At 34.5% G+C, this 27,900-nt stretch overlaps 1 protein-coding gene across 2 annotated transcripts in view; it reads left to right on the top strand.

The window, feature by feature from the left end:
• The window catches only part of NUDCD1 (NudC domain containing 1), a 71,083-nt gene that overhangs the window by 26,014 nt on the left and 17,169 nt on the right, over positions 1–27,900 (top strand). Inside the window, exons 5-8 of one of the 2 annotated variants that reach the window (XM_017512228.2) lie at positions 616–798; positions 4,665–4,872; positions 10,324–10,468; positions 15,040–15,165. In XM_017512228.2, coding sequence (XP_017367717.1) covers positions 616–798; positions 4,665–4,872; positions 10,324–10,468; positions 15,040–15,165 — 662 coding nt within the window. The remainder of the gene's footprint in view (positions 1–615; positions 799–4,664; positions 4,873–10,323; positions 10,469–15,039; positions 15,166–27,900) is intronic. The other variant, XM_017512230.2, reaches the window with a different exon arrangement.

Genomic DNA, 27,900 nt, shown 5'->3' with positions numbered 1-27,900 from the left:
GTTAAAATGCCACTTATCAGGAGTTAGAGCAGGCAGAAAAATAGTCCACACTGCATGTTTCCCCCTATCTTCAATTTGTGACGCTTTTCAGAAGAAGATGCTAATCATGTACCTGATGAAGAGGCAGACAGGCTTTAGTCAAGGAGATGTTGGTCATATAGAAGCTATTATTCCAAGAGCCGGTTATGTTGGAGTTCTAGGGCACTGCTGTCTAATAGAAATTTCTCCAAGTTGGATGTTTTATATGTGTACCATTCATTGCAGTAGCCACTAGCCATGTGTGACTATTGAGCAATTAAAATGTGGCTAGTGTGACTGAGGAATTTATTTTTAAATTTTACTTAATTTTCGGTAGCCACTTGTGGCAAGTGACTACCACATTGGACAGGACAATTGGGAACAAATTTCAACAGACCTAGTACTTTAAAATAGGGACTTAGTTACGGAAAATTAGGTTGTAAATTGTTTACCCTTATGAAAAGATTCATAATAGTGTACCTTTTAAAAATATGTTAAAAATATTTAATTATAATTAAAATCAATATTTAAATATCAGAATATTTTGATGATAGTTTTTATTTGTAATGTTTTGTTTTAAAATACTATTTTTTATAGATAATAAAAAATATGAAATTATTAAGCATGATATTCTCCGTGGAAAGTCAGTGCCACATTATGCTGCTATTGAGCCCGATGGAAATGGTCTAATGATTGTCTCCTACAAGTCTTTCACGTTTGTTCAGGTTGGTCAAGATCTTGAAGAAAATATGGATGAAGACATGTCACAGAAAATCAAAGGTAATTTTTAATCTTAACAGAGCTTGTTTGTATTTGCGTAAACGTATATTTATGTCTTTTGTTTTCCCAAATAGGTTAAAAGTTCTACAAGGGCAAGATAGATGTGTAATTTTTTCTTTATTTTCTTATGTATTTTCCAGAAGTCTTTTGTAAGATATGCTACCTTAAGAGTATGAACTGGTTTAATTTGATCATTTTGTCATTACCAAAAAAATGTTTTTTTAAAAAATCATTTATTAGCTTCCTTGATTAGATGCTTAATAGTTATCAAATAAATAATATCTATTATTAGTATTGATGGTATTAGTAGAATAGTATTGAAGATATTAATTTTTTAAAATAAGTTAATATACATGTTCTTACCTTTTACACTAAACTAAAAGTAAGTTCCTTAAGGGCAGAATCACATAATTGTATCAGTGACTTCTGTTTTTATTCCACTGTGATTTCTTAGAGTATGGTTGGTATGATTTTGATTTTTTACAATTTATTGAGACTTGCCTTATAGCTGAGCATGTGTTTGATCTTGGATTATGTTCTGTGTGCAGATGTGTAGGATGTATATTCTATGGTTGATGGGTGGAGTATTCTATAGATGTCTGTTAGATCAAGTGTCAAATTGAAGTCCAGAATTTTTTCTTTAGTTTTCTGTCTTGATGATCTGTGTGATGCTGTGAATGGTATGTTGAAGTTTACCACTATTGTCTTGTGGCTAAGTCTTTTCATAGGTCTAGAAGTACTTGTTTTATGAATCTGGGTGTTCCACCGTTGAGCACATTTATATTTGGGATACTTCAGTCTTCTCGTTGAATTGAACCCTTTATTATTATGTAATGCCCTTTGTCCTTTTTTACTGTTGTTGGATTAAAGTCTGTCTTATCTGATGTAAGAATTGCGACCCCTGCCCTTTTTTGTTTTCCATTTGCATGGTCGATTTTTCTCCAGCCCTTTACTTTTGGAGCCTGTGGGTGTTGTTATGTGTGAGATGGGTCTCTTCAAGAATGCAGTTGGGTGTTTGTTTTTAATCCAACTTGCCACTCTGTGCCTTTTAAATGGGTTATTTTAATCATTTACATTTAAGGTTAATATTGTTATGTGAAGTTTTGATTCTATCATGAAGTTGTTACTCGTTGCTTTGTAGTTTCTATTCTGTACTTTCTTTACAGGGACTGTGGGCTCTGTACTTGTGTTTTTGTGGTAGCAGATATTGTTCTTTTGTTTCCATGTTTAGAAATTCCTTAACAATCTCTTGTTAAGGCTAGTGTAGTGGTAACTAATTCTCTTAGTGCTTGCTTGCCTGGAAAAGATTTTGTTTCTCTTTCACTTACAAAGCTTAGTTTGGTAGGATATGAAATTCTTGGTTGGAATTTCTTTAAAAATTCTGCAAATAGGCCCTCAATCTCTCCTGGCTTGTGAGGTTTCTGCTGAGAAGCCTTCTGTTAGCCTATTGGAGTCCCCTTTGTATGTAATATCTTTTCTCTAGGTGCCTTTAAGGGTTGCTTTTTGTTCGTTTGTTTGTTTGAGACTAGTCTTGCTCTATCGCCAGGCTGGAGTGCAGTGGTGCAGTCTTGGCTCACTTCAACCTTTGCCTTCCAGGTTCAAGCGATTCTCGTGCCTTAGCCTCCCAAGTAGCTGGGACTACAGGCGCATGCTACCACATCCAGCTAATTTTTCTATTTTTAGCAGAGATGGGGTTTCACCATGTTGGCCAGGATGGTCTTAATCTCCTGACCTCGTGATCTGCCCACCTCGGCCTCTCAAAGTGCTGGGATTACAGGCGTGAGCCACTGCACCTGGCCAGGTTTTTACTTTCAGTGTTGACCTTGGACAGTCTAGTGCTATATGCCTGGGTGATCTTCATTTTGTATAGTATTTCTCAGGTGTTCTCTGGATTTCTTGTACCTGGATGTCTACCTCTCTAGCAGAATTAGGGAAATTTTCTGAATTATTCCCTCAAATATGTTTTTCTGTTTGTTTAGTGTTTCTTCTCAGGAACACCAGTAGTTCATAGGTTTGGTTACTTTACATAATCTCAAATTTCTCAAAGGCTTTGTTCATTTAAAAAATAATTTGTTCTTTATTTTTTGTCTAGCTGGGCTAATTTGAAAGACTGGTTGGTCTTCAGGTTCTGAAATTCTTTTTTCTGCTTGGTCCAGTCTGTTGATAAAACTTTCAATTGTATTTTGAAATTCCATAAGTGAGTTTTTTTTAATTCTGGAAGCTCTTATTGATTTCTTTTAAAGATGTTTATCTCTTCTTCCATTTCTTAGATTGCTTTAGAAGTTTCTTTGTGTTGATTTTCAACCTTGTCTCAGATGTTGTTGAGCTTCCTTACAATCCATGCCTTGAATTCTTTATTTCCTATTTCTAGGTTTCCATTTTGGTTAAGGACCATTTCTAGAGAGCTAGTGATATTTTTTGTTGTGTCACTACATTCAGATTTTTTTGTGGTGCCAGAATTCCTGCACTGGTTTCTTATCTAGAGATGCTGCCACTTCTAATTTTTGTAATATTTTTCTGCAGGTAGGATTTTTTTCTTTTTCTTTCTTTTTTTATAATATTGTTGTTTTTATTTCTTTCTCTTTCCTTCTCTAGGGAGTGTGACTGCTGAGTAGGGTCTTTGGGCTTTGCTTTTCATAGCTTTGTGCACTTCTGTTGGCAGGTTATATATTGGCTGTGTAGTTTAACCTACAAGCCAGTAGATGGTGCTTATTAGTAAGAGCCAATTGCAGCCAGTGCAGCTGGGTATGTATTTAATCCTTGTTTACTGGGAGAAGCTCTTTGTTGCCTTAGGCAATGAGCTGATTATTGGAGTGCACAGTTGTCTGAGTTCCCTGCTCAGCCCTGGGGAGCGTGGACCAAGATGGGCAGGACCATACTGGGCAGATCTGTCTACATATCCCCCAAGGGCAGGAACAAGCACCAGCACCAAGGGAGAATCCACTTGGCAGCCACTGAATGCCTACAGGCATGCCTAGGTGTGGAGCTGGGAAGCCCCCCCACAGTCCCAAGTTCTCTGGACAGGGTTTAGGGAATGGCATGAACCTCCTCATCTAGGAGAGTGGGTACCCCAAGTGCCTGGAGTTCTGCCTGTGCATGGAGCAGAGAGGGCCTTCTGTATGAAAATCTCTTCACAGGAGATGTAGGTTAACTTAGGCTGTTGAACCAGGCAAACAGATGCTTTGAATGCCTGAAAGTCTGCCTAGGTGTGAAGCAGAGAGGGTCCCCCAACACCAGATCTATGCATAGGAAAGGTGGGGCAGTTAAGGCTGCCAATCTGGGCAAAGAGGTGTATTGAATGTCTGGAGGTCTGCTTAGGTGCGGAGTGTATGCATAGGAAGGGTTAGACTAGTATAGCCTTTGTACTAAAAGTGCATATGGTTTTGCACATCTTCCCATTCCCTTATCTGGCAGAAGATATCCACTGAGATATTATTATATAACAACTTTGCTAACTTTTCTGGGTAACATACTTCATGTTCTTTTGAGGTAGGGATTCACTCTGTGTGTGTGTGTGTGTGTGTGTGTGTGTGTGTGTGTGTGTGTGTGTTTAAGGGAAAGAAGAAGTGGAAGAGGGATTAAGGGAGGGAGAGAGGGAAGAAATGAGGATTAAGGATTGCTATCATTAGTATTTTATGAGTGCTTTATCTCCTCAAGCATTAGGTAAGTCTGGAAGGAGAAAATATCATGTTAATTGCTACAAATCTTTGAGTGAAAATTCCTCAAAGAGATCTGTGCATATTTGTTTATAATTACGTTTTGTGAGATGATCACTAGTAAATATGCTAAAAGTTTTTTAGTTAGGTTTTTTTTATGTGTATGTTGTCTCTAATTTTTTATTACATGATGAATTTTTCTTTTCTCAATAGAACCTCTGTATTACTGGCAACAAACTGAAGATGATTTGACAGTAATGATACGGCTTCCAGAAGACAGTACTAAGGAAGACATTCAAGTACAGTTTTTGCCTGATCATATCAACATCGTACTGAAGGATCACCAGTTTTTAGAAGGAAAACTCTATTCATCTGTTGATCATGAAAGTAGTACATGGATAATTAAAGAGAATAATAGGTATTATTATAGTTTTATTTTAATGTTCTACTATGTGTTTTCCTTTTCTTTTTACTCTTTCTGCGGTTGTTACATCAGAGATTAATACAGTAGTTCTGTCTGTATTGCTGGTTACTTTTCTTAAGATATATTAAAAATAGAATTATTGTGTCAAAAAACATATTTCTAGTTGAAATTAAAGATAATAGCTTAGTTATTACTTGCAGAATATGATAGTACTTTTTGTTACCAGCTCTGGATACAATAATAATAATAGGTGAAAATGGCTATGTTAAATTGAACTTTTTCAAACTCTTTAATAGAAATAATTTTTTATTCTTTAATTTTCTAACTTGATAACATATTTCCATTCTTTAAAATTTAAAATATACCAAAGGATATAGAGTCAGAAGTCTGCTACCAACACAAACCTATGTGTCACCCATCCTCCCACTGCTCACAATTGGTGGTGTTAGTATACTTTCAGAGATATTTATATATATTCAAGCACTGCACATACTTTTTCCTTTTTTTTAAGGAAAACAAACTACCTTTGGTGGCTAGCTGCAATGGCTCACGCCTGTAATCCCAACACTTTGGGATGCTGAGGTTGGAGGATTACTTGAGGCCAGAAGTTTGTGATCAGCCTAGGCAAAAAGAAAACCCTATCTCTAACAACAACAAAAATGTTTTTAACACATACTTTCACAGTTATCCAGCTTGCTTTTATTCACTTTCAATGATAAATCTTAGGGATCTTTACATAATGAATATATAAAAATTGTTAAATTCTCTTTTATGACATCTTAGTATTTTAGTTTATCAACTGCACCATTATTTTAGACAATTACTCCTCTGTTTTGTTACATTTAGGTTATTTTCAGTAACTTACTTGTATATACATATTATTTTATATGTGTAGAAATATATATGAAGGATAAATTTCTGCAAGTGGAATAATTAATATTTCTTTGTAAACTGTGGTAATCTTTTTAATGTAAATTCTCCATTTACATTTCTTTTGTGAATTGTGTGTTCAGGACATGAAGCCATAAAAGAAATACATAAATGGCCAGTTGTACTGGGGTCATGCCTGTAATCCCAGTGCTTTGGGAGGCCGAGGTGGGCAGATTGCCTGAGGTCAGGACGTCGAGACCAGCCTGACCAACATGGTAAAACCCCGTCTGTACTAAAAATGCAAAAATTAGCCAGGTGTGGTGGCGGTGCCTGTAATCTCAGCTACTTGGGAGGCTGAGAGGAGAATCACTTGAACCCAAGAGGCAGAGGTTTCAGTGAGCTGAGACCAGGCTATCATTGCACTCTAGCCTGGGCAACAAGACCCAAACTTCTTCTCAAAAAAAAAAAAAAAAAAGAAATACGTAAATTAGATTTCATCAAAACAAACATTTTCTTCCTATCAAAGTTAAAAATTTTGTTCTTCTAAAGATACCATTAGAAAAAAAAAGGTAAGCCATGGGCTGGGAAAAAATATTCACAGTACTCATCTTAAACAAAGGACTTGCATTAGTGTATAAGGAAGACTTACAAATTTATAACAAAAAGACCACAATTTTTTTAAATGGTGAAATGATTTGAATAGACGTGTCGCAATAGAAGATATATGAATGGCTAGTGAGTACATCAAAAGGTAATTATCATTAGACATTGGGGAAATTCAAACTAGAGTGAGACACCGATACATGACTAAAACTATGAAGACTGACAGTATCAAAGGTTGGCAAGGATATGGGGCACCAGCAACTCATTCATATCTGGTACGAGAGTAAATAATACAATCACTTTGGAAGACTGTTTAGCAGTTTCTTATCAAGTTAAACACATACCTATTTTTAATCCAACAATTCTACTCCTTGATGTTTAACCAAAAGAAATGAATATAAATAATTTTTTTTTTTTTTCTGAGACAGGGTCTCACTTTGTCTCACAGGTTGAAGTGCAGTGGTGCAGTGCTAATATTTGTAATTTTTCTAGAGATGGGGTTTTGCCATGTTGCTCAGACTGGTCTCAAACTTCTGACCTCAAGCGATCAGCCTGCCTCGGTCTCCCAAAGTGCTAGGATTATAGGCGTGAGCCACCATGCCCAGGTGAAAATTTGTATTAAAAAACCCAAAACAAATTTGCAAATATATATTTATAGCAGATATACTTATAAAAGCCAGAAACTAGAAACATCTCTAGTGTTACTGAAAAGGTGAATGGATAAGTACGTGTGATATATTCATATAATGGAAGCTACTCTGTAATAAAGTGCTAGCAATTAGAATAAAAGCAGTATGAATGGATTAAAAACATGTGGAGTGAAAGAAGCCAAAGACAAAAAAGCTTACTGTATGATTCCACATATGGAGTTCTAGAACTGGCAAAACTAATCTATGGTGATACAGATGAGATCACTTGTTACCTCAAGGGTGTAGGGAGATCAACTGGAAAAAATTCACGAGAACTTCCTGTATGGTGGAAATAATTCAGTCTTCACTGGGTTACAAAGAGATATGCATTGGTCAAACTCAGTAAATTCTACACTTAAAATCTGTGAATTTTATTTATGAATTATACCTCAATTAAAGGAGTAAAACTGTATTTAAAAAAAAAAATAAAGTGTCTCATAAAACTAATCTTATGCCCCCACTACCTTGCCATTTTGCAAATCTGTTATTCCAGATAGTTTACTCCCCAATTATTTGGATTAGTAAAATTGTTTTAAATCAGGTCTTAGTAATTATTGAATTCAGTGATGGATTAATGAATAGAGTTAGGCAGTCAGTTTTTTAAATGATCAAATTTGGTCAGAAATGAGAAATGGTTGATTTAGAATACGACTTAAATCTTCTGATTTAAGTTGATGTTGCATAAAGGATAACTTATGTGTTTTTACACAAAACATAGTTATTAATTAGTAGTTTATGATCCATGTGAGTCCGATATGAGTCTAAATCATGAGCATCTAAGAAAAATGTATCTAGCTCATAGAAAGTTTGAAGTTGTAAAAATAGGTAGCTTATATTTCAATAATGAAGACATTTCGTGATTTCATTATACTTTTTAATATATAAAAAACAATTGCTTGAAAGATTCTTTTAAACATATTTTGTACCTCCTCATACTCTATTTAATTATATTTATGTGTATATAATTTACAAATTGGCAGACCAACAACAACATATTGTTAAATGTAAGTCATTAAAAAGTAACCCAGCAAAGGTCTAGGGGAATAGCTTGACTTGATGTAAGTAATTTCAGCATTCAATGTGTGAACATAGAATAGTATTATTTTTCCATTAAATTTGAGATGTTTATTATTTTGTGTTACAAAAGATAATTTCAATGTGGTGTAGGTGGTATCCTTGGTTTAAAAACAGAATTCTCTGTACTTAATTATCTATATTTCATTTTCAAAAGTTACTATTCTCTCACTTTGTTAGTGAGAGAAAGATTTGTTAATTTATCTATAGTTTATGTTTGCCATTGTGTGTGGTTTTTTGTTTGTTTGTTTGTTTGTTTTTTTGTTTTTTTTGGCTTGGATGGTAGGATACAATACTAATTTTAAAATGTGTAAATTCAGTCTTACAAGAAGGATGCACTGATTAGCTGTGCAAATTAATGATGGTTTGGGAAATTATAACAGATTGTATCAACTCTTTCAGTCTTCTTTAGCAACTAAGAAGAGTTCACTGGGTAAATGTTCTTTAATAGTTGTTTACATGTATTTTTTCAGAGAGGCAGAATAGTGCAGTAGTGAAGAACATGGACTTGGAGCCAGAGTGCTTAACTAGATTGTGACCTTGGCAAGTTGCTTAACCTCGGTGCTTTTTTTTCTTACTTGTAAAGTGGTGATGATAATAATATTCACAGTACTTTATTTGGCTGTTTTGACCAATGAGTTAAAACATGTAAAGTGCTTAAGATAGCACCTGACATAAGCTATCGTCATTATTATTATCATCATCTTCATCATCATCATTATTATCAGAATTAGCTTTTTCCTTAGAAAATGTAACTAAATCTGGGGGCCGGGTGCAGTGGCTCACACCTGTAATCCCAGCACTTTGGAAGACCCAGGCAGCTGGATCACTTGAGGCCAGGAGTTCAAGACCAGCCTCCCCAACATGGCAAAACCCTGTCTCTACTAAAAATACAAAAATTAGCAAGGCAGGCTGGTGGCACAGACTATAATCCCAGATACTTGGGAGACTGAGGCACAAGATTCACTTGAACCTGGAAGTCAGAGGTTGCAGTGAGAGAGATTGCAGTACTGCACTCCAGCCTGGGCAGCAGAGCAAGACTGAGTCTCAAAGAAAAATGAAAAAAGAAAAAATGTAACTAAATCTAGGCTTTTATTGTGCTAGTAATTTTCAGTGCTAATGGTAAGTATCATATTATTATTTTGTGTCATTTCTTAAAATAGGCAGTTTCACAAAAATGTTAAATGCTGTAATTAATTCATGAGGTAGTGATTATAACAGTCTTGAAAAAGAACAGCTGATAAGTTTGCATGTCCTATTTAATAATTATAGTTATTATTGTATTCTTGCAATTGTGCTCCAGGGCATGTGCTAATATGGTACACGTATACAAAAGATGACACATGGAGAAGATTGCTTTTCTGTGGAATAGCTACCACCAGTCCCCTTTTCTTTCTGTTATAGCAGTGGGTGCTCCCAAAGCATCTTACTTGGGTTTTCCTTCCTATTACATGGGCCAGCTTACTACTTCTCCTATGTCTATAGTCTGCCTCAACTCTGCTCTTTTTCCCTTTCCTGCTGCATCAGTCTATGATTTCAGAGTTCCTAGTGCATTTGGAATCGTTTAATGGCTTAAATGTATAGAATTCGATTTTAAGTAAGTTAATAAAGAACACATTAACTTCTTTTTTCTCTGTATTACCGAAGTTAATTTTTTTTCCTTATTTATACAAGTCTTTAAAATCTGTATTTTAAAATTAAGATTTGCATTGATTTAACCTGCTTGATCTTTAGGTTAATAATCATATATTATGGCTCTTAGTTTTGAAAATAAAGTTAATTGTTGGTTCCAGACCCAAAGAATTATCCTTTAGTTACAGGCCTTTTCCTCTTTGCTTACATGCCCACACCCACCACCATTCCCCAGATGTCTTATAGATCCATGCTTCTTGAATTCCTGTTAAGATCAGGAACATAGTGCATACCAGTGCTTTCTGGATGGCCTCACTCTTTTTAGCCAATCCTCTCTTCAAGCCATTTGATTTACCATTTCCAGTGGTACTTTGTTTATTAAATCTGGACAATTTGCTGTTGGATTATAGGTTTTCCATCACATGCAAAACTTAAATGAACAAGATTTTTTGTAAACCATCCTCTGGACACCGGAGAATACTTTCTATAGAAGAGGGAAACAAACAATGGTTGTTACTGATTGTATAATTTGTATAATTGCTTAATGTAACATCACTTTTCTCATTTGAACTTATAGCTTGGAGATTTCCTTGATTAAGAAGAATGAAGGACTGACCTGGCCAGAGCTAGTAGTTGGAGATAAACAAGGGGAACTTATAAGAGATTCAACCCAGTGTGCTGCAATAGCTGAACGTTTGATGCATTTGACCTCGGAAGAACTGGTAAGTAGTTGGAATGGTAGTGTAACTTTCCAAGGGTCCAAATATATGTATTATGAGGATTATGCCATGCTTTTCAAACATTATTTTGCTTTTCATAATATAAAAGATACAGATTAGGTACTACTGATCTGACTGATGTTTGAATATGGCCTAAGCTCTAATATTTATTTCTTATACTATGTAAATCCATACATATATGTGTGGTCATACTATATAGAGGGTTTGTGTGCATCTGAATGTATGTGTATGTATTGTGCGTGTGTGCGCACGCTCTCTCTCTCTCTCTCTCTCTTTTTCTCTCTTTCTCTCTCTCTCCCCCTCCATGTATTCTTTAGAAGAATCAACTGACCAATGCTGGTAGGATAAAAATTACATTATAATTTATTTGCTAAGAATCTACTTATCACTGAAATTTTTGAGGTGATCCTAGAATATTGCAAGGATATATGTATCATATATAGTGTAGTTATTTTTTACTGATAATGTAATTCATTGTGATGATTACAGTGACAACACAATACTTAATCCTGTGGTTGAATACGTTCCCACTCTAATGACTTGTAAGATCATGTTAAGAATGTGAACGAGGCCGGGCGCGGTGGCTCACGCCTGTAATCCCAGCACTTTGGGAGGCTGAGGCGGGTGGATCACGAGGTCAAGAGATCGAGACCATCCTGGTCAACATGGTGAAACCCCATCTCTACTGAAAATACAAAAAATTAGCTGGGCATGGTGGCGCGTGCCTGTAATCCCAGCTATTCAGGAGGCTGAGGCAGGAGAATTGCCTGAACCCAGGAGGCGGAGGTTGCAGTGAGCCAAGATCGCGCCATTGCACTCCAGCCTGGGTAACAAGAGAGAAACTCCGTCTAAAAAAAAAAAAAAGAATGTGAACGAATACAGCAAGCAGTACATCAGAATTTTAAATTATATGTTCATTTTCTAACAATGCTATCAGCATATAGAAGATGTCCGATTTTTTGCCATCTTGAATTATAGAAATGAGGAAGACTGATAAAGAATTATTTATACTGTTATGTTAATTGTATCCTAAGGTAGATTAGAATATTGAAAGTGAATGTCTCTTCAAAAGAAAACGTGGCTAAATAGAGAAACCAAGTTTCATGTTTGCCAGTAGTAATTGAGAATTTCAGGAATCACTGGAATTCATATGTAGGACTACAAAATTGATTTCATAGCCCTGTTTACAACAAGCCATGCAGGCTGCATTGCCTTTATTCACTCATTCAGCAAGTATTATTGCCTTAGGCTCTGAGGATGTAATAACAGTGACAGTAGTGGAGATATGTTTTGAGATCATAGATAATTACTGTCAACTACTTTTTAAACTTGATGGTTTAAAATTGAATATTAATGTTTATGAGACAGTTATTTATGCCTGAATACCAGTGTGTTAGTTACATTTTGAAAAGACAAACATACAGTCTTATTTGCAGCTGAAGGCAGTTTTATGTTTTTCAGATATTCATACTTGCCTTACTGCATTGGTTAGAATGTCTACTCCACAGCTATATAGTACTCTTGAATGGTAAAAGCAGATATTCTTCCCTTATTTGTGATCTTAGGGAAAAGAATGGACTATTTTATCATTAAGAAGGATAGATTCTTTTTATTACATTGAAAAAATTTTCTTCTATTTGTGTGTGCTGAGAGTTTTTATCATGAGTGATATTAGAATTTTCTGTATTGGTGGAATAAGCCCCTTTTGATCATGATGTATATTATCCATTCACATATTGATGAATTTGATTTGCTCATATTTTCTTGGGTATTTTTACATCTATTTGTGTGGAATATTGGACAGGTTTTTTTCCAGTTTGGGTATCTGCGTAATAACTTTATTAAAAGATTAAGGAAGTGTTCTGTCTTCTAGAAGAAAATGTATAGAATTAGTATTATGTCTTAAACTGTTTGGTAGAATTTGTCAGTGAAACAATCTGGACGTTGAGTTTTCGTTTTGGGAAGGTCTTAACTATGATGCCTTAGTTTTTAATGTTTTTAATTTCTTCAACAGATACAGGTCTAATGTGAGCATCTATTTCCACTGCCTTTGTTTTTCTGCTTTAAATTTTTTAATTTCTGTTTTACATTTATTATGTTCTTCATTTTGTTTACTGGGGATTTATTTTGCTCTTTTTTTTTTCTATTTTTGAAGGTGATAGCTTAGATAGTTGATTTTTGACCTTTCTTTTCCAGTAAAAGCACTAATGTTGTATACTTCCTTTTAAACACTATAGTAGCTGCATTCTCTAAATTTTTAGCCTATGTTCTTAATTCCACAAGGGATTGATTTGATTTGATGCTGGGTTTTAGTCTTTTACATGGCTGCCTTATCCCATGTTTGTTCTTATACCTAAGGCAAAACTTTTCATTTATCTCAACTGAAAGCCTAGATATTTACCAGGGCTTCTCCTGCTATGTGGACTGTGAAGTCTAATTTTTGATTCCCAAGCACTTTAATACCCCAAACTCAGCTTCTTAGCTCCTTATTTGCTGCTTTTCACCTTTTTCAACTCAATTTAGAAATCAGTAAATGGCCCATGGAAAGCCACATAGCATGTTTGACCCTTTTCTCTGCAATTTCCTTTTCTTTCTAATCTTGTCCTGTGAGGCACTGGTGGCCTTGTTAGTCCTGAACTTGTAATTTTTTCTGCTTCTAAAGTAGGGGTAATTGGAAGGGAAAGGGAAGGAGAAATCTATAGGGCACTTTCTCTATTATGCTGGACATAGATGTCTCCTTGAGTCACTGCACAGAATGGCGTCAACTAACTAGGAGATTGCTGGCAATGCCTTTACAGCCAGCCACAGCAGCCATAAATGTTCCCATTGATATTTAGACTAGAGGCAACAGCCACAATAGGAGGCTCCATATCCCAGCTGGGGCGTGGGCACATGTTGACTATTTTTATCTTCTAAAACTCCCATCCATTTAGTTTCAGATTCTCTCAGACCATTTCATTAAATTCTTAATAACATGAGAATTAACATAACTCTGTATTTTAACAAACTAGATGTTTACACATTTGGTCAGTTGTAGAATTGTATTTCTGTTGTATTCAAAAATTGTATAATTTATTGCTTAATTATTGTGATCCTGTTACTCTGTGTTGTAAGATCAGACAGCGGCCCTTCCATTGAAGCAAGGGAACATTTAAAAATTGCTTGTATGAATTTATTTATGTCTACTTTAGGCTTATTGTTAATTGTTTTTCCATGTTTCTGCTTGGTTAGGGGGATTGAGAGAAACAGAGAGAGAGAATGCGTGTGTGTGTGTGTGTGTGTGTGTGTGTGTGTGTTTGTTCTAGTGGTTTTAGGGGTTACATCTTTGACTTATCACTGACTATCTTTAAAAACTGTTCACTTCATTACATTTGAAGAAATTTATATTTTCCATTCTTCTATTCTTTGTATTACTGTTGTTTTATACTTTATATTCTATTAAAATTAATAATATACTGTTATTTTAACTATAGTCAGTAATTCTCTTTTAAAAGAGATTAAGAATGTGAAAAAAGGTGTTTCATTTAATCTTATATTTGCCATTTCTTCTATTCTACATTCCTTTGTGTTGATTGACATTTTCATGATATTATTTTTTTTCTGGCTGAAGAGCTTGTTTTAGCATTTTTTCTAGTATAGATTTGCTGATGGTAAATTCTCTCAGCTTTTTCCTGCAAAAAAATTTTTTTCTTCCCTTTTCCAAAGTTATTTTTGTTATGTATATAATTCAATGTTGACAGATTATTTTTTCCTCTTACACCTTTAAATATACACCATTGTATACAGTTTCTGATGAGAAATCAGCTGTCTTTTATATCTTTGTTCCTCTGTAAATAATGTATTTATTTCTCCTCTGTGTGCTTTCAGGAATTTCTTTATTACTACTTTTCAGAAATGTAATTATAATGTGACTTACTGTGGTTTTTGATTTTTTGTTAAAAAATGTTTGTTGTACTTGGAGTTGTTTGACATTCTTGAATCTGTATGATTATATTTTTGTATTTTTTAAAATATTGGCCATTAATTATTTAATTTTTTTCCCCATTCTTCCTGCCCTCCTCCAGTGACACATATGCTAGACGATTTGATATTGTTCCTTGGGTCAATGAGTGTCTCTGTTTTTATTTGTTGTCTTTGTGCTTCATTTTGCAGTCACTATTGCTATTTTTCAGGCTTACTGGTCTTTTCTCTTGCAGTGTCTAATCAGCTGTCTGTCACATCTGTTTTGTTTTTCATTACAGATTTGTGTTTTTATATCTAGAAGTTCAGTATAGTTCTTTTGAAAATCTTTCCTCTTTCTCTTTCTCAACATGTTCATGTTTTCCTTTATGTCTTTGAGTGTATGGAGCATGTTTATAATACCTATTTTCATGTCCTTTTCTGTTCATTCCATCATTCTGTTATTTCTTTGTTTGTGTGATTATAATTTTATTAGTCATGGGTTTGCAATTTATTTTTAATTACTGCTATAACCTTAACATTTTTAAAGATGAAGAAATCCATTCCCTTGTTGTTTGCTTTACTTATTTACTTATTTTATTTTCTGGACTAAGAATCCAAATCCAGATAAAGAAAAACCGCCTTGTAATGCACAAGAGTTAGAAGAATGTGATATTTTCTTTGAGGAGAGCTCCAGTTTATGCAGATTTGATGGCAGCACATTAAAAACTACTCATGTGGTAAGTTATTGATGTTAATATTTCTAAAATTTTGTTAATAGAGTTATTCAGATGATGATTGGTCAATATATGTTTTTCAAAGATACTTGATTAGCAGTTATTGGCTTTGATAAGTCTCATCACTCCCTGAAGTAGCGTGTGTTCATACTACCACATTCAACAAAACAGTGCTGTATAGTTTTGGTACCACTGTGTGTTGGTATCTTTCAATTGGCACTTTTCTGTACAGGTTTTTAATATACAGTTGTGACCTAGTAATGTATAATAACTTCTCTTTTTTTTTTTTTTTTTTTTTTTTAACATCATGGACTGAAGTGTTTCCTCATATTATTTAAATCTCTGGTTTAATGGTCGGACTATACTGTGATGTTGGTCATGTCTGCATGTAGTGGTTCTAAACATTACAATAACTAATAACTTTTTTAAGCTGCATTATTTGTAATGCTATTTTTAAAAATCTGTTATATGAAGCCTTTTTTATTTCCAGAGATATTTATCTATTAAAAGTTATGGAATTCAAACTAATGAATCATAAGCCTCTGACAAATTGATCACCACTTATGTTTTTATTAGTAATGTTTGCAGTTATTGCCTGATTCAGTTTTTTGTTTGATCTTTACTAATTGGTATGCAGAATAAATTTGTGCCAATCTTTTTTTTTTTTTTTTTTTTTTTTTTTTTTTTTTTTTTTTTTTTTTTTTTTTTTTTTTTTTTTTTTTTTTTTTCTTACGAATTTGTATGATGTGTTTTAAATATGGAAAATGCTTCTGTATCAAGTGACTTAATATTTTTCTTCTTTTTCTATTTTGAAATATTTTTATTCAGCTCATTAATTCATCTGGGATTTGTTTTTTTCCTCTGGTTTGCCATATATATATATACAGAGAGAGAGAGAGAGAGTCACACACACACACACACACACGTATATATAAACACACACGTATGTATGTGGCAAATATATCTATATATTCCCTCCCTCAAAATTACACTCTGTTTATAAGTTTTGACAGATGTATATTAAGATACTAGAGAAGACTGCCTGGAGTGGCTTGGTGCAATAAATGTAGATTTTTTTTTTTTTTTTTTAATTTAGAACCTGATTAGATAGTCCTTCTTAGTGAAATCCTTAACCATTTGTTAATACTAGTAAGTGTGTGTTTCATAGAGTTGTTTATGTGAGCAGGGTGTCTCAACAAATCAGTGGCTAATTTAGAGCTATGCATATAGAAATTAATTTAGTGTTATTACCAAAACCAGAAGGAAATTTAGGAGACTCTTTCCAAGCAAAAGTAACAGAGGAGATTGAGAACAAGTTGGTCTTTTGTTTCTGTTTTTAGACCTGTGAGTCTTTGATGTAGGTTTCAGAGGCTCTGTTTTCAAGAAAAACCTGAAAAATTTCTGCCAAGTTTGCTCTGTTGTTTCTTTGTCATGTAGAGGTTTGGGGAAAAGTCTATTCTAGCAGAATTCATATAATCAAAGTTAAAAGTTTCATGGGAAGCTGGCTTACCAGGTCTAAATTCTGACCCAACGTCTTACTGATTAAAAGGAAATATGACTAACTGTTCCTCTTACTCGCTATCCCTTCCTAGTCTTTTTGGATACTCATCAGCTTTCTTTAATGGCTGAACATTAGTTAGTTCTCAAAGAAGTTGTAAAATGATAATTTCCAGATTATGCCTATGTAGATAAATGAGGCGGAATGGCATAGGATCAATGGCTAGGCAGAAGTACCATTTGAAGCTGTATCGAAATTAAGTATTTGCCCTTACAATTAACTTCTGTCTTTGTAGTGCTCTCTTCTTCACCACCCTTTGACACCACTAAGTTCTAAAAAGCACAAGGATGACATTTTACCACTGTCCTCAACACCTACCAAAGGTTCTGATTCACAATAGGTGCTTAATATATTTCTTTGACTTATCTCTTAGTGACAGTCATTAAATTAAAAAAAAAATGGCTTTAGGTCCATCTTGGATGTCAAGAAATTTGCCTATATCTTTTATTTTCCCCCTTGCTTCTCAATTATTCTTGTAATTGAAGAGTATTCTTACTCCTAAGTAGCATTGATAAGTAGTTTAATGTTGGTCACTGACATACCCGCAGTTAATGATTTCCCCAGATTATCATATCCAGTCTGGGTACCAGTGAAAAGCCTAGATTATCAGAGCTGTTTCAATTTTTTAGGAGTTTTACTTCTAGATGTTGTTTAGTTTTGACATAATTCCATAGATGGTTGCCTGAATTGTGATAAATAAGAGCCATCACATAGCTACTCCTCTCTTTATTATCTTGGGTTAAATTTTAGAGAGCCACTTTCAAGTGTGACTCACAGAAGGCTCTTGAATCCGACTAACTGAGGATTATTTGTCCTAATAATGAAGAATCTGGTTGTTGTTCTTACAGGTATAGTTTTAGGTGCTGTAACTCTTAGATACTGTTTTCTGCCTAACTTTTATAGGAAAGGCAGCTATGGCTCAGGTGTCATAAAATGCTGTGGTTTAAACTTAGCTTCCCTGAGAATGTCAGTTCATCTTAGTACTCCTAAGTAGTGTTGATCAGTAGTTTAATGTTGGTCACAGAGATACCTGCAGTTAATGATACCGTTTTTTATTTCCTATATTTGAACATATTAATTAAAACCAAGGAATGGCAAAATAAAACCATTATTACTGATAAATTACAGTATAAAAGCTTAGTGGATCTACTCACTAAGTCCTAGAGTTTAGCAGATTTAACTGTAGTCACAGGTGATGTTAAATCAGCTCTAGCTTCCCCTGGAGGGGCAGCGGACACCTCTTATTTCCTGAGGCCTCTAGCTCCTTATAGGAAAAAGTAATAGAGCTAAGCAAAATATACTGATTTTTCTTACATTTACCAATCAGATATGACTTCACTCCTGAAGAATTTATAAAAGCTAGACTGTTTTAGCAGTGGATCTTCTCAGTGTTGTAGATGGGAACATCAAGAGTAGGGAAGAAGAGTAATATATAATAAACAGTGTCAGTCTTTCCAACTTCAAAGAAATTCTAGTGGACAACTACCTATATTTCATTTTCTTCATTTTACACATTTATTAAGACAAGCCGAGATGGATGAAGTTTATATGGGATCAAAGAGAGAGTCAGTAATAGAAACTAGATCTTTTGGGTTTCCAACATGCTTTCCATAATTTTCCCTCAACAACAGGATCATAAATTTCTATTTGGAGATTTAAGCCACTACAGTTAGCCCTTACTTCTGAATAAAATGTGTGTCTAAGGAATATGAATGATAGATTTCTGTGGTAAGCAGGTTCTATCCTCAGAAACTTAAGAAATATACAAACAATCTTTCATTTTACCGTAGCTTTTATAGACAATATTCAATGAAATATTTCCAGCATTTTGTACATACCTTTTTAACTATTAATGCCAGTTCAAAGTTTAACTGCTGGTTTAAGTTCAATTAGTGTATAGTTAAAACTAAAGATTCTTATCTTTGTTTCAGTTGGATTTGAAACCAGACTTTCTTTTTATAATTATAAGCTTTTTAGGTAGAACAATTTTTATTCTTTGAGTATATACACAATAATGGGATTTCTGGGTAAAATGATAATTCTGTTTTGAGTTTTGTGAGAAATTTCCAAACTACTTTCCCCAATGGCTAAACTAATTTACATTCCCATTAGCAATGTATACAGATTCTCTTTTCTACCCAAGTCACCAGCATCTGTTGTGTTTTGACTTTTTAACAATGGCCATTCCGACTGGTGTGAGATCCTAAACATTGAGTGCATATGGACATGCAAACAAAACAACAGAGAGCAGGGCCTACTTGAGGATGGAGGGAAGGAGAAGGGTGAGGATTGAAAAACTACCTGTCACGAACTATGCTTATTACCTGGGTGTGAAATAATCTGTACCCCAAACCCCCGTAACATGAAATTTACCTTTGCAGCAAACTTATACATGTAACCCTGAACATAAAATTGTAGGGAGTCCATGAGCCCTACACATTGGGTACCAGAATGCAGGGATCCATGAGCCCCACGTTGAGCACCAGAATGTAGGGAGCCAGCCCTACATCACCCGTGGGTACCCCAAGTTCAGTGGCAACAAAGGAATGAGAAAAAAATTGAGAGATAGTGGGACCAGAGAGCCATCACTTATTACTTTGGAGGAGGCAATGAAGGCCCCGAGCTCTGATCTTCCACTCTATTTATTGGTTGCAATCACTTTGATCAATAGGGTAGGGGTGGAGTGATAGTGGAGTGAGTCAGTGAGCCGGAACTGAATCAGTGAGCGGGAACTGGTGTGTCATTCTAAAGATAGATAACAGTGGCAGTTTGGGAGTTTCACAAAACAGGAACATGTGATTATCTTTAAGTTATTATCTATGTGCAGCTGGTGGAACTCGGGCCTTTCAAGGAGCCTACAACTCTGGCTATGTCATAGTACTCCAAAGGGGTTTTACATCCTTGAGGACAATATTTATGGTAATAGAGCCTAGGTCACCCTGCACTGGAACAAGAGGCATTGAGAGGCCTTCCTCCTCAGAGGCCTCCTGAGACCTTCCTCAGTTTGTTGTTCCTTGTTTATATGTTACTCATAACCAATTTATGTAGGCACTCTGTAAGTCCTTTCTCCTTTGCTGCTTTTCCCAACATAAAAGTTAAAAATTATAAGCATTTTGGTTTTTCTATTATTAGTCATTTTTATAAATATAAACAAAAATGCAGTAAAGTAGAAATGCATAAATGTATATGTAGAATGGATACTCTTAACAATGTTTGAAATTTGAAATTACCTTACATGGAAGGTTAGTATATTTCCTTAGAGTTTTAGAAAATAATGCTGTAACAAAATGGTCAGACTCTTTATTTTAAATGACAAAAATCCCAAAGCATATATTTTTTAAAAACATGGACATTAGGGTTAGAATTGCCATTTGGAAAATAAAATTTTAAATAAATAAATGAAGCAACACAATAAAAGAGAAATATTAAATATAAGAACTGAATATTTAATATTTCCCTGAAATACTAAATTGGTCACTGAAGTGTAAAGCACAAGTCAGAATTCAGATAGAATTGAAGATGAATTATTTTTACTTCTAAGAGCTGTGCTGTGTAAAATACTAGCCTCTGGCCGTATGGTGACTACTGAGCAATTGAAATGTGGCCAGTCTGTATTAAAATGTGCTATAAATATAAAATACACAGCCAGACTTTGAAAACATACAAAATATATAAAACATAAAATAACATACTAATGAATTTTTATGTTAATTTTTATGTTGAAATAATCATTTGGATATGTTTGGTTAAATAAAATACATTATTAAAGTTAATTTATCCAGTTTCTTTTTATGCTTAAATATGGCTACTAAAAAATTTAAAATTATATATGTGGTTCCCATTTTATTTCTGTTGGACAACACTGATCTGTAGTAATCAAATTATATAGACTTGAATGACCAAAAGATGATAGGATATTTTTAAGTATTTGATTATGGTGAATTTCTTAGATCAGATGGTATTCATCTATTGCTTAAGACAGAGGTTCTTAACCCCCTGGGCCACAGACCTGTAGGGAACCTGGTCACTTAGCAGGAGGTGAGCAGTGAGTGAGCTCCTTATCCTATCAGATCAGCAGCAGCCTTAGATTCTCATAGTGGCGCAAACCCTATTGTGAACTGAGCACGCAAGGGATCTAGGTTGTGCACTCCTTATGAGACTCTTAGAGGCTGATGATCGAGGTTTCATCCTGGATCCCCTAAGCACCCCTGCCTCTGTTTGTGAAAAAATTGTTCTTCATGAAATGAGTCCCTTGTGCCGACAAGTTGGGGACCGCTGGCTTAAGACATAAAATTGAAACACTTGAAAGAATATTTGTAACTTTTAAATAAACTCATCAAGACAGGAAGAAGAGTTACAAACAGAAAATAACTCTTTTAGGTTAATGTCATTATGAAAGGAGGTTGGAAAGGCAAGTGCTCTATATTTCTTTCAAGAAGATATTAAGGATAGGATTAGAAGTTATTAGAGCATTTATAATAGTGTAAATAGTTATAATAGTTTAAATAACATTTAAGAAGGATCTAAACCAGTGGTTTGTGGTCTCAGTACCCATTTACATTCTTTTTTTCCCCCTCCATATTTTATTAAACTATTTGGAAATGAAAAATTTAAATTATTTTAATATAGAATTATCCATTACAAAAAATGTCATTCAAAGTAATGAATAATCAAGGAATTTCATGTAAATGGCATTTTTAAGCAACAGAATTGTTTAATTACTAACAATTCATTTGTAATTAAAATTAATGTTAGAAGATTTGTGATTTATTTTTTAATTAGGTTAAACATTGTCCGTGCAATTATGTTTGATGGAATAATTAGTATTTTTAGGAAGACTTTTAACCACCCCATGGGTTTACTTTGCCTCCTTAAGCTTTTTGGTGTTCTTAATATTTATATTTGGATTATATTTATTAAAATGTGTTATATTAGAAATTAAGAAATTTTAAAAATATTTTTAAAATAACCTATTTTTAACGTAAGCCATATTTTCTAATGAAAATCAGGGACATTTTCCAGAGCCAGAAACCAGCAGGAGGAATGTCATTGTTTTACATTTTTGCAGACCTCTCTAATGTCTGCATTAATATAGTTGGATCCTTATAACTGCTTCTGCATTCAATCTCCTGCAATATGATACTGTGGTTGAAATATATTCAGATTCCCATAGGCATATAATTGGAAAAAGAGGGATATTTAATTGACATTTGCAGTTAATGGTGAGTTTTTTCCTTTGATATTACACCAAAATTTGGCGTGTCTATTTCTTAAATATTAGTTGCAATATAAACTTTTCATACCATTATTTTGAAATCTATTGATTTTTCAGACACTTTGAATGGATGTTTTACCCATGACGATAATTAGGAAATATTGTTTCTTTGAGTTATGTATGTTCCAAATGCTAATCTATTTCATTATTCAATTTAAACCCATACACACATAAGCATTTGTTAATATACCACTAATCTCACCAGAAAAGTGTTTAAGGATTGGCAGGCTATCATCCTCATGGTGATAAATAAGTTCTTCAAAATTCTTATTTTTGTTTAAAAGCTGAAATTTTACCATTGGCAACAAATAGTTTCAGGTGTTCTTGAAGTGACAGAATTCGGTCATTTACTTTGCAAAAATGTTTGCCAAATACCCAATTCTGAATAACCATGGTTTGTCTGTTAACCGCTGTTTCAGGTAAAAATGATGTTCTATGAAAAAATGGCCATTTCAGTGTTTGCAACTCAAACAATTCCCAAGTGCTTTTCCTTGAGACAGCCATGATACTTCAGTATGCAGCAGAACTGCTTTATATGTACTCCTGTTTAGTCATACAGAATACTAAAAGACATTTACTCAAGAGTCAATATTTAATAAGTTTAATCATTTTTACTTCTTTCCCAAGAACGTTTTAAAGTGAAACTGGGCTTTTCTTTACAATGAGTACATGGCAATGAAGAATGCAGCAACTTCAAGTAATTACTAGTATCTGGTGCTGCTGCAATAATTTATGCTATCACTCCAGCAATTTTACCTACTTTTCCTTTTGTACCATCAATACAAATTTAAAAATAGGGAGATAGCAATTTACATCCTAGTATTATTATGAAAATAGTTTTAAGTCTGTGGACCCCCTGAAGATGTCTCCCAGCATCCCGCTTCCCAACCCAATAGGGTTCTGTATATCATATTTTGAGAGTGGCTTGTCTAAAGCAGAGATTGTGTGTATATGGCACTCACACAATAACAGCACTAATTTTTAGAAAGTTACAGAATAGTAGATATGTCAAGAACTGTGAAGTTCTGAGATTTTACCCCAGTTGCAGGCTAACAAGTTAACCTGCCACAGTTTAATGTATGCTGGTGGGAGACAGGAAATTACTGAGTCGGAGACTATTACCTTGCACAGTAAACAGCATAAGCATTAGCATATTTATGCCAATTTTTCAAGTCTGAAATTCCCACTGAGCAAAACAGATGAGTCCAGTTGGATTTCCACTTACATCAATAGGTTGTATTAGAAGAGAAAAAACTTGAGCTTAGGGAACTTAAATCTGCTATAATGATCAGTTAGCATGTCGAACTGCTTATTGCCATGAGCATTTTGCCAATGGTACTGGAGGGAGGCACTCTGTCTTCTAAGGCTATTCACTGTGTAAACATCCTTGTGTGAACAAAGTTCTTTGAAAAGGAATTTGGAGGAAAGTGACTTTTATTCTAGTGAACAGTTTGCAGACTGAGGAAGACATAGCCTTAGACACCTTCAATGAAGGTGCGTTGCAGAGAACAAAGAGAGGGTTCAGGTTTTATAGCAACAGTTCCTGCCCAGCTTCCCAAGCAGATCCATTTATGCAAATGAATGACTGACAGCTTAGTTCTGTTCAGTCAGCATAGCTGCAACCCTTGGTCAGTAGAGCTGAACCGCGATGGTTGATTTACTTTGGAAAAATGTTAGCCAAATACCCAATTCTGAAAAACCATAGTTAGAGCTGAATAACCACAGCTGAGCCCTGATTAGCTGGGGTAGGCGAGCTCTGATTGGTTGGTTTTCAAGCATAAAACTGGAAGTCTGTGTCAAATATGTCTTTCAAATGGTGAGTGATAGGTGAGAGGATTCTGGCTGCAGTTTATTTTGGCACCGACAATAGGAACTGGGTTTGGTTTGGTTGTAGGAAAGGAAGTCGTGCCATACTTTTACAACATCTTCCTGAGAACACAGTAGGTGACCGCACTTCCTCACCCAGCTATGGCTGCCTGCTTCTGTTTTAACTTTGAGCATCTCAGCCGTGGGAGTCCATTTTGTCTGTCAGCTGGGGGCATTAACATTTGAAAATGTAGTAGAGAGTAAAGAGTAGTCAATATCTCTGCTTCCAAAACATACAGAAATTAAAGAGACATGCAGAATTAACTTAAAACAATATAAAGTAAAATCACATATAAAGGTAATTATTTTTTTTTCTTGGTAGACTCCTTTAGCCCATAGACAGTAGCTGATGTGAGTAGTCTATTTTCCTGCCCTAGTATTCTGATAACTAAAAGTTTTTACTGTAAAGATATTTGTTGCAACAATAATTGCTGTTTATAATACCGTGTAATGTAGTGCTCCCTATGTGTGTGTGTGTATGTGTGTGATGTGTGTGTGTACTAGTATAGATGTGTATGTACAGGTATGTGTTATACTTGTTTATGGTATGTACAAACCCTCACTCTTACATGTGGCAATTATACAGAGTCATATAGATAATTTATTATTTGGCACATGGGGCGGCAAACAATGGCTCATAGATCAAATCTGGCATGTTGCTTTTGTAGTTTTATTGGAACACAAGCTTTCCCCTTCTTTTACACATTGTTTGTGACTGCGTTTGTGCTCTTAGCAAGGTTGAGTTGCAGCAGGGACCATATAAGTGCAAAGCCTAAAATAGTTACTGTCTGGTGTTTATGGAAAAAGGTTGCCAACCTCCACTTTAGCAGAACTGTTACAGTGAGGCTGAGGGCCTCTGAGTCCTACTTGAGAAAAATTTACATGAAAATTTACATTTAGAAAAATAATTAAATTGGGCAAATTATGTTGGTATAGAGGCATCATTTTAATAAAATTTAAGTAGAAGTCATTTATAAAAATATGTATTGCTTAAATAGCATTATTGTAAGTCAAAATAAACAATGAATCAGTGTATTTATGTTTTATGTTTCCTAGATCTCATCCCCTACCTTCTTCTGTAAGCATATTCCCTTTTCTTCTTGCCCAAGAGAGCTGTCCTAAATGTTTAATATTTCATTGTTAATATTTACTACTGATATGCTTAACAGTCCTTATCACATTTACCTCTTAATAATAGGTTAATTTTATTGAACTGAAATCATTCTTGAATGGAATCATACTCTTGGGTATTCTTTTGTGACTTTTTCTCTTTAAGTTTGTGAAAGTCAGCCACATTGTCATGTATAGCCGAGTTGAATTCATTTTGACTCTTACATAATTTTGTGTGTGTGTGTGTGTGTGTGTGTGTGTGTGTGATTCATTCTAGAGTGGATTTTTCATTTCCTTGATCTAGCAGTGCTAATGTTAACTTTTTTGAAAATGTTAACCTTTTTGAAACTTTCACCTTGTATTCTTTGTATAATTTGTATATGTCCATAACAATACTGTAGATTCAGTTTGTAGCCTACTGTTTTAAAAATTAATATTGCCATAAGCATTTTACATATTAGTCCACATTTTTGAAATACTAATATATTACATGCTGTCAAATAGGCTTATACCACAATTTAATCAATTATCTAATGAATTTTTATTTACTTTAGATTTTAAAAAACTATAAATATAATCATTAAAAATACCCCTTTACATGTATTTTTTCCCATTATCTTAGAGTCTTGACCTTGGATTAAAGTGCTTTACAAATATTGCAGACGTTACCTGTCACCACTTTTAATGTAATCATGCCAACATTGAGCAAATAAATATATACAGTGCTTACGTTCACTTTTGGAGACCTATTGGTAATCAAACAGTTTCTACTTTTAAAACATACAGTCAAATGAGGAAAACAAGCATGTAATTAATATTTATAACAATAATTATAGTGTAGGAAAGTGAAGAGAGTTGTATCAAACAAATATGGCAGTTTATGTGATATCTCAGAGATGATGGTTCTTTTGAAGAATCAGCACTAATTTGGCATTAATATTTCTTAATACACTTTGAGTATAGTCTCAAAGAGACGTATGTGTATGTGTAGAAATATTACTTAATACTATTACCAACTTAATGGTTATGAATTGACATCTGAGATATGTGAATTACACATTGAATTTCTTTGTCTTATATTGCAGTTGATTTCTGTATACTTGTTTTAAATTCTGTTTGCTCCTGTTGTACCCATTATCTATTTTTTATCTCTGAATAGCATATGGGCCAGGTGCAGAGGCTCATGCTGATAATCCCAGACTTTAGCTGGCCAAGGCTGGAGGATCACTTGAGGCCAGGAGGTTAGGACCAGCCTGGGAAACATAGCAAGACCACCCCCAGCTCTTGTCCACAAAAAAATGTAAAAATTTGCCAGGTGTGGTGGTGTTTACTTCTAGCTATTCAGCGGCCTGAGGCCCAAAGATCTCTTGAGCCCAGGAGTTGAAGATTCCAGTGACCTATAATGGTGCCTGCACTCCAGCCTAGGCAACCTACAACAGAATGAGACCCTTTCTCAAAAAAAGAAGAAAAAAATAGCATATGATTTGATTTTGGGTCATAATTGTGGACATTTCCCTTTTGCTGTTTTTGGTTAATGTTATTTTTTCTCACTTTAATGACACCTTAAATGTTTACGTATTTGAGTAATGTTTATGTATTTGCCTTCTTGCACTTGCAATAGAAAGTATTGCCCTCATAAAAATCTGTTAAATATTCATACTGTTTTTTGATATTTTTATCGTGTCCTGTGTGACTCTTTGAAGTTTACTTTTAGTATATGGAAAAATCTTTTGAATAGTAAGCATTTAAAAGTATGAATTAGCAAGCACTTGATTTGCTTAGAAGAAACTTGTTAATAAAGTTAATTTGTGTTGCCCCTGTGTTTGAGAAAGTGGAAGTTATTATGCTGTCATGAAAATCTTTAAAAAACAGATGGTGGTATTTAGTTTGTAGCAAAACAGAAATTAAAGCACATTATGCTTTAATTAAAGCACTACCACTAGATCAGTGAGAAGATCTCTTCTGGAAGAGTTAGCAACAACCAGGGCACTGTTCCGGCAGCTGTCAACCATCTTCCCAGAACTCAACCTGCAACAGCCTTTCCAGTACTTCATTAATAGGCAGTGAAGTGGAGGACATTTATTGCCCAATTAACGAGATAATCTCATAGACACGCCCTAACCTTGTTAATAAACCTATAAGGCTTTCATTTTTCTCCTCCAGACAGCCCTTTCTCTGTCTGCATCCCATTTTCCCCCAGAATGGCAGTGGGTCTGAGATTTTTAATCTGCTTGGAAGCTAACAAATTAGCCTATAGATGCTGGTAAAAAGACATGAGATTCCTATGTCAGAGACAAAGGATAGTTTATTACTGACAGCAGTAGCATTAACCCAGAGTATCAGCATTTGGTTCAGTTTCCTGATCCCCAATTTCGACAGGGAAATATGGAGATGGCCAGTAAACCTTCCTGCACTTCCTTAGAAGAGACATTATTCTACGGGACTTTAAACCAATCTGCCTTTTGCTTTGGAGAGAGATACTATATCTTCCAAAGTTATTTGCTTTACAAACATCCTTGAAATAGTAGTCCAGAATTAAGGACTATATTTAGTGCCTCTGCTTCAAAGATAGGCAGAAAATGTGAGTAGTTAGGATAATTGTCTCCCAGTAGCTTAAAGTTCAGATAAATATGAGTGTGGTTTTATTGAAGACATTTTAGTTTCTTTCAGGATTGTGAGAGTATAATGAATAATGTTTTTAATTATTGGTTGCCAGTTATTACCTATGATGAACTTGTTTGCAGAAGTCTGCAATTCCATTTTTGCCTTTCATTTTCCTCTGAAAAGACATGATTTTAGTTGCAAATCTTACATTTTTTGATTCTTAAAATTCTGTACAGTGTCAAGTTCTCAGTGCACTAGAATTCAGTCCTTTCTTTGGGATATCAATGAAATGCTTGTTTAACTGATACTTTTTTTTTTTTTTTTT

This window comes from Cebus imitator, unplaced genomic scaffold, assembly GCF_001604975.1.
Source record: "Cebus imitator isolate Cc_AM_T3 unplaced genomic scaffold, Cebus_imitator-1.0 Scaffold465, whole genome shotgun sequence".
Lineage (NCBI taxonomy): Eukaryota > Metazoa > Chordata > Mammalia > Primates > Cebidae > Cebus > Cebus imitator.
Note: the sequence above shows the minus strand (reverse complement) of the source record. Positions and strands in the feature narration are given on the sequence as shown.